Source organism: Henckelia pumila, chromosome 4 (genome assembly GCF_033568475.1).
Source record: "Henckelia pumila isolate YLH828 chromosome 4, ASM3356847v2, whole genome shotgun sequence".
NCBI lineage: Eukaryota > Viridiplantae > Streptophyta > Magnoliopsida > Lamiales > Gesneriaceae > Henckelia > Henckelia pumila.
The window spans coordinates 103459648-103466321 of NC_133123.1; the positions used below are offsets into that span (position 1 = coordinate 103459648).

A 6674-nucleotide genomic window follows, 5' to 3' on the forward strand; every position below is an offset into this window, starting at 1 on the left:
TTGCATATCTGTGCATTTCACTCTCCGTGTTAATTTTATAGGAAAATTGATTTTTCAAAAAATGAATTACGGAGCAGCAATGTTCAAAAAGTCATTTCAAAATTGATTTTCAAGATTTTTTAAAGGTTCTGTACAAATTTCAGCTCGATCCGACGGCTAGATCTCGAAATATGAATTTTCAAACATGCTGCACGAGCTGGACACAAGCTGAAGCGCCCCAGTGCCTAAAGCTAAGCGCTCCAGCGCCTGACGTCTTTTTTTTCCGAGAAGTTTTGATGTCGCGAAGAGCTCCAGCGCCTAAAGCAAAGCGCTCCAGCGTTGCCTGTACGAGAAACCAATAGAAGTTTCGGGAATTAAAAATCTTAACTTTTCGGGCTTTATTTCATGGGCTTTCAAAGACATATAAATAGGAGAGTTGAGATCAGATTAAGGGGTTTCAATCGCGCAATATCAGAGAGAGGTGGCTATAGGATCCAAGCTTGGGAGAAGATTTCTACACTTTTTCTTCTTCTGTTCTTCTTTATTTTTATTTATTGAATTATAATTTCAACTATTGAGTAGTTTTTCTTCAACCAAGAAGGCATGATTAGGCCGAACAAATTCATGTAAAAAACGTGGATGTTTATTTGGGATTTTTCAGACTTCATTTTATTTTATTGATTATTAGATTTATATTTGTCTTGTAGATAGTCTGATCAACTGTTTGCTTGCATATTAATCGGTTCCAAGTCGACAGAGGAGGGATTGATTTTGATCAATTTAATAATCAACACATGATAAAACCGACTAGAAATAGAATTCGGTTTCAGTGTGTGATTTGGGTGTAAACTGAATTTTCACAAATATTTAATGCATTCAAATTTGATTAGAATTACGAAAGATTAATCCGTCAATATTTGAGTAGGTTTGATTGTTCTAGAAATAAACCTTTGAACAAGTTAGGAGAATTCTCGTAATCTAAGATTAAATCTAAGTCCTGAATCGACTACAAGTTACATGATTTTTTACGTACCTGCGTGTGTGTTGGTTGTCTCGTTTTAATTAAATTTTCCTTTCAAATATTTTAATTATTTTTCTTAAGCAGTTTTTATTTTAAATTCGTATTTTATTTAAATCAAATCGCTCTTTATTATTTTGTCTAAATTAAGTACAATAATCAAATCTTGAGAATTGACAACGGTCTCTGTGGGATCGATACTTGGACTCGCTGTCCACTTTACTATTATTTGACTTAGTACACTTGCTAGTAGACACCGAATTAAGCGGTCAAGTTTTTTGCGCCGTTGCCGGGGACTTTTTAGTTAATATTAGGATAGATTATTTGTGTGAGACTAGACATTTTTTTTCCTATCTTTTTGTTCCTTTGCTTAATTTTTAATTTTAATTTTATTCTCTTTTGCTTGTGAGGTTCTTGGAGATGGATCATCGATAGGTATTCACAAGGTTTGGCCAACAATACTTGGAGCCATTCTATGTTTCTTGGGAGATTCAATGATTTGGCAAACAATTGTCGATATCATGATTTGTCGAACTACACTCTAGTTCAAATTTTTTATGGTCGTTTGGATGAGCCAACAAGAAGTTGGGTGGATTATGGAGTTTTGGCCACTGGCAGTCACTTGTTCGGCAGGGATTACAACAGTGCGATGCATTTGTTAAATGATATGGCAGATTTCAACTACCATTGGCATTGTGATCCTTCACTGCAGGGTTGGAGTCACCAATATCCTCCAGAATTCAACTCCAAAAATTTTGCGAACCAACCATTTGAGCTTCAAGAAGAGTGTATAAGGCGTTCTGAAGATTATGTGGCTCAGTTGGAAAACATTGTGCGAAAACATGCAGAGATAAATAAGTTCTTGGAAAGACGCATCAACTCTTTGAGTTTATTAGATGAGCAGATTGAGCATTTTATAGAATCACTTTCTGAGATCTGTCAATAAAATGAAATAATTTGCCCCAGATCATGAGAAAATATTTTTTGAGAAATCTTCATGCGAAGAAGAGACAAAAATGGTAGTGGAGGAGGAAGAAATATACAAGGAAAAATATTTTATCTCGTCAATGGTCTTCACATGTGCACCATTAGAAGATTCGTTCTTGTCATTGACGCCAACTCCACAGTATTCCATCCTCTATGAGCTTCAGTCTAGATTTGGAGTCTTCTTTCAAAATAATCAGTTCATGAAGAGTATTGTTGGACCAAAGAGCTTCCCATGTCAATATCACGCCAAGCTTGAGGGCGTATGAAATCAAAACCTATACGTAGAGTTGTATGATTCTTACTATGGGCGGCAGCCGCTCTTTGATGGTTGCTTCTGCATAGTCGAGCTGTAGACTATAAACTTAGCGCTAACTTGGAGGCAACCCAGTGTTTTCTTTCCTTTAATTTTTTTTATTATTGTTCTAGTTTTGTTTTTTTTTATTATTTTTTGCAATTCAATGACTTACACGTCGCCTTTATATGTGCAGTATGTTGCCACGTTCAGTGAATTTGGTGTTGAAGTTCTACAGCCAGAGAAAGACGCAGAACCATAAACTAGGAGAGTGTTATTTTGTTTTCATTTTGTTTTGTTCATCTTGCATTTGTTTGTCGTTTATGCATTATGTTTATTGTTTCTAGAGCATTGAGGGCAATTCTTTGGATAAGTATGGGGGGTAGACTAACGTTTATTTCATTGTGTTTTGTGTTTTTGTTGCATATAGTTCGTTTCTTGTCTGTTTGCATCTTTGTTGTTTTTGTAGTTTGTTGCATGCGTTGAGTAGGATGATAATTTGGAGCCAATGATGATATGTAGTTAGAAAAATAATTTTTGTTAAAATTTTTTGCTCTTGATTAGACATGAAAAACTGTATGTTGAACCGTGAATATTTTTACACACACATGTTAGACCAATAAAATGTAGAGATATAATTGATGATGTTTTTTGTTTGTTCACTACTACAAAAAAGAAAAAAGACTACGGTGGAAAAACATAGTTAATTGGGGGTGTAAAACCGATGTTAAAAGCCATGTAGTTAAAAGTGCGGTCATAGACTATGACCGCACTTTTAACTACATGGCTTTTAACATCGGTTTTACACCCCCAATTAACTACGTTTTTCCATCCTTGTCTTTTATCAAATATAAAATAAAAATAAAAATAAAAATAAAAAAATAATATACAATTATTCAATATTATAAAGTACACAAAATTCAAAAATAATATTTATTATAAAATATTTTTGTATTACAATGACCGAAAATTAAAAAATTAAAATTTGAATCCTTATGTTTTTATGGGAGCGGGCGGTTAGCATCTTTCAAAGACGAAGAGAGCACCTCTGGAACCATTTCCAAGCCTGAACTTATCATCACTGTATGTGATTTGCAGCTTCACTTCACTCTCACCACCATATTTGAATTTCCATCCTCCAACTCTAAGTTCCGGTGGCTCAAGAATAACTTGAATCTATTCACCATCCAAGACTGTCATTTTTCCTGTTTTATCAACCAAATTTATAGTCAGACAGAATTTTGATGGAGTTCAACAAAGATGTTCAGTTCAGACTATTCCAGCCAATTCACATACTTACAAGTCCTATATATACACAATGAAAATGACTCAGATCTCTGATACATTTGAAATTACTTCAAGTCAAGTATATGACAGAAAAAGTATTTTTCCTAGGCCACAGCATTCGTCAACTGAAGAAGCCTCTCGGTACTAAATTTGTCGTCATTTCTCTTATGCTCAGGAACTAGTGGATACACATCTTTTACACCATCTGTCAAAAACGGGCCACAGGGAAGATCACCGGGAGTCTGCATGAATGATTCAAGAATAAATACCATGGAATCAGCCTATCATCTCATAAGAGAAGAGAGATTCAAAATTAATCAGATCATCATGCATTACAAATAAACATAGTTCAACTTCAGAGGCTTTCAAAGGGACAACAATTCACCGACTGCAATCAAGGCGAGAATTTCCACTAAATGTGAATACACATAATGTTGAGGAAATTGATACAATAGTAACCGACTTCTTAGTAAAATGGTCAATTCATAAAGCATGAAATACATGATCCTGGAATCCAAAGAAGACAGTGTAAGAGGGAGTGAAATTTGCAATTTCATATAAATATTAAAAAATTCTGCATACCATAACACCACCCAAAAACAAAAACTATAAAAAAAAAACCACACACTAGATTTACCACTCAAAATAAGCACATTTTCGTTGCATTTTGCAATGTTAAGGAAAAAATAACCTGAACTGGTTGCACAGGTTGAATTTCCATATGCGTTGCACAGCTTAGGCAAGTGATACCTCCAAAATCCATGTATTCATACAGATATCTTGAAGCAGTGCACCCACAGTGGAGGATCTGTCATGCCAAATGACAAAAAGATAGACAAACACAATTTTTGAAAAATAATTAAAAAAATTAACTAACACATAAGAACAACTTTAAAAAGAAGGTGTGGATGTCAGAATATTATTACATTCCCACATACTCTGCATTCCCGCCAACCAGATTCCTTAAAGTGGAATGTCTCACAGAAGACTGCATTCTCATATGCTAATCTGAATCCACATTAGATCATATCACGACACGAATTGAGTAGAGCCACACAAATTAACTAACTGACTAAGTGAAAAGAAACTTCTTTGATTCTTAGAAAAGAAATCTAGGTCAGTAAACAAATACATACAAGATATAGACACAAAACTCTAGCACAACCAGTGATGTATATGGATGAAAACCTTATTGATCTTTCAAAGAGATACAGATCCCATATATCTATATAAATAGCTCATGAGCCAATTAAAATACAGATAAAAAAGTATTTTTCTTTTTTGAAGATTTTTTTAAAAATTGAACAGATTACAAAATGGAAAATAACGAACGAGGAAAAACTTCGAACAACGGGAGGAAAAGACGAGGGAACCAAAATGGCGCAGAAAATATAAGAGAAATTCTAAAAATAGGAAACACACAATGACACAAAGGACAAAGAAAACATTATACAAGCAGAGAAAACATTATCTTAGCTTCCCATAATCTGCATCAAGTAAAGTAAACTGTAAATGACTAGCTAGTTGACTCACACTAGAAAATTCATGAATATGAAGTCGGAGAAGGTAGGAGCAACCATTCCACTAACAACTAACTCATTGAAAACAAATCTAGCTAGAGTCGAGCTTTTAAAATTTTTATACTCTTATCTAGACTTGAAAATTATCAATCTTTATAATCTATAATTCAATATCAACTGTAAATAAGGATATTGAACATTGTATTATGTAAAGAAGATTGAATAAAAAAGTTTTAACAACAAAGTTGTATAATTGAATCAATACACATTACATTCTATATATTAAAAAAGTTCTTAATCCCACAGCCGGGCTTTGTGCTCCCATAGGAGAAACAGAGAGATGTCATTTCGTAGAAATTCTAGGAAGTTGAAAACAGTTGGTGTATGGAAGTGCCATTTATTTTTAACCGTCCTGAAATAAAGAACAATAAAAATTTGTTGTGAATAAGATGCATAAAAAGATTATTGAGTTTATAATCGAGCAAAAAAGACCTGACATTCATTCAACATGAATTTCCCAAAATAATTACTTTTTTTCCCCAATTTCAAAAAAGTTAAAGAAACCATACAAAAAAAAAACAAAGAAATTAAAAACCTAGATCGTGGAAAAGGTATAATTGGGATCTAAGCTCTCGACAACAAGCAATATCTAAAACAAAAACCTTACCTTTAATTGAAATTGAGGATAATATGCCTTCGTCTCTACTTTCTACTCTCTCTTCCTTCAACAATTCTACAGAAGATTAGGGCAAAATACATGGTTTAGCAATATCCTAACCGAGAGTATGGTACATAATTTTATATGAAGATAAAACTCTGATCAGATGATGGAAGGTCCTAACAAGATTTGAGACAAACAAATAAAGATGAAATCATTAACAGCTCCAAGTTTTAAAAAAAATAGTAATTAACGAGTCATAGGCAAAATTTTAGAAAACAAGGATGAACAGCCACATATATACTTAATTTATACACAAACTGTAACGACCCTACCCGGATCCACTACTTAATCAGAGTTTAAGTAGCGCATGCATTAATATTAAAAAGCGTAAAGAGCGAAATAATTAAAATACAACAAATTCAATCGGCAGAATACAACCGACGACAATAAAGTGTATAAATACTTTTTATACAACCAGATCGAAAGTCTTAGGGTAACAAACCATACCACTAAAATTTCGCTACAACAGGTAACAACCTCAACCCTGCTGCGAGCCACCTGGACCGTCCAGCCTCAAACCTGTCTCGCCACAAGAATTCCCAAAAAGAAAACCAATACAGGGGCGTGAGCGACAACGCTCAATACGAAAGCAATGATATATAAACTAATATGCAGCAAGCAAATGACTTTAAAATACTAGATAAAACAGTCTACTCAGGGCGCCATGAATACACAGTATCATGCTAAGAGAGTGACTCCGCGGGGTACTTGTGTATTCCCCTATCCACTAAAGCGTCTACTCCACCGTCGTGGTCGCTCCTAGTGATAGAAAAACCAGGGGCTAAGTGTCCCCAAACACGAATCCATAAGGAGTAACTCATTACCGATGGAAACTGTCATGACTCCCATCATACCAGATGCAGTCTCATG

The 6674-nt window shown here is 34.3% G+C and overlaps 1 protein-coding gene across 2 annotated transcripts; it reads right to left on the reverse strand.

Annotated features, from left to right (window-relative positions):
* Window positions 1–3246: 3246 nt before the first annotated feature.
* LOC140867595 (uncharacterized) lies at window positions 3247–5972 on the reverse strand. Of its 2 annotated transcripts, XM_073272661.1 has the most exons (6): window positions 5751–5972; window positions 5356–5495; window positions 4490–4571; window positions 4255–4371; window positions 3577–3805; window positions 3247–3481 (listed from the first exon to the last, which is right to left on the reverse strand). In XM_073272661.1, the coding sequence occupies exons 2-5, from the start codon at window positions 5406–5408 to the stop codon at window positions 3668–3670; spliced, it is 390 nt and encodes a 129-aa protein (XP_073128762.1). In that variant the 5' UTR covers window positions 5409–5495; window positions 5751–5972; the 3' UTR covers window positions 3247–3481; window positions 3577–3667. The 2 variants fall into 2 exon arrangements, 1 of the variants encoding a protein (XP_073128762.1); XR_012145197.1 differs by lacking the exon at window positions 5356–5495.
* Between the last annotated feature and the right edge of the window lie 702 nt (window positions 5973–6674).

Coding starts and splice junctions, on each gene's coding strand:
- LOC140867595 (XM_073272661.1), bottom strand. CDS start 5,408: ATGGGAGCACAAAGCCCGGCTGTGGGATTAAGAACTTTTTTAATATAT. Junction 4,372..4,489: donor AATGCAGAGTATGTGGGAAT/GTAATAATATTC, acceptor TTGGCATGACAG/ATCCTCCACTGTGGGTGCAC. Junction 3,806..4,254: donor AACCTGTGCAACCAGTTCAG/GTTATTTTTTCC, acceptor TCATTCATGCAG/ACTCCCGGTGATCTTCCCTG.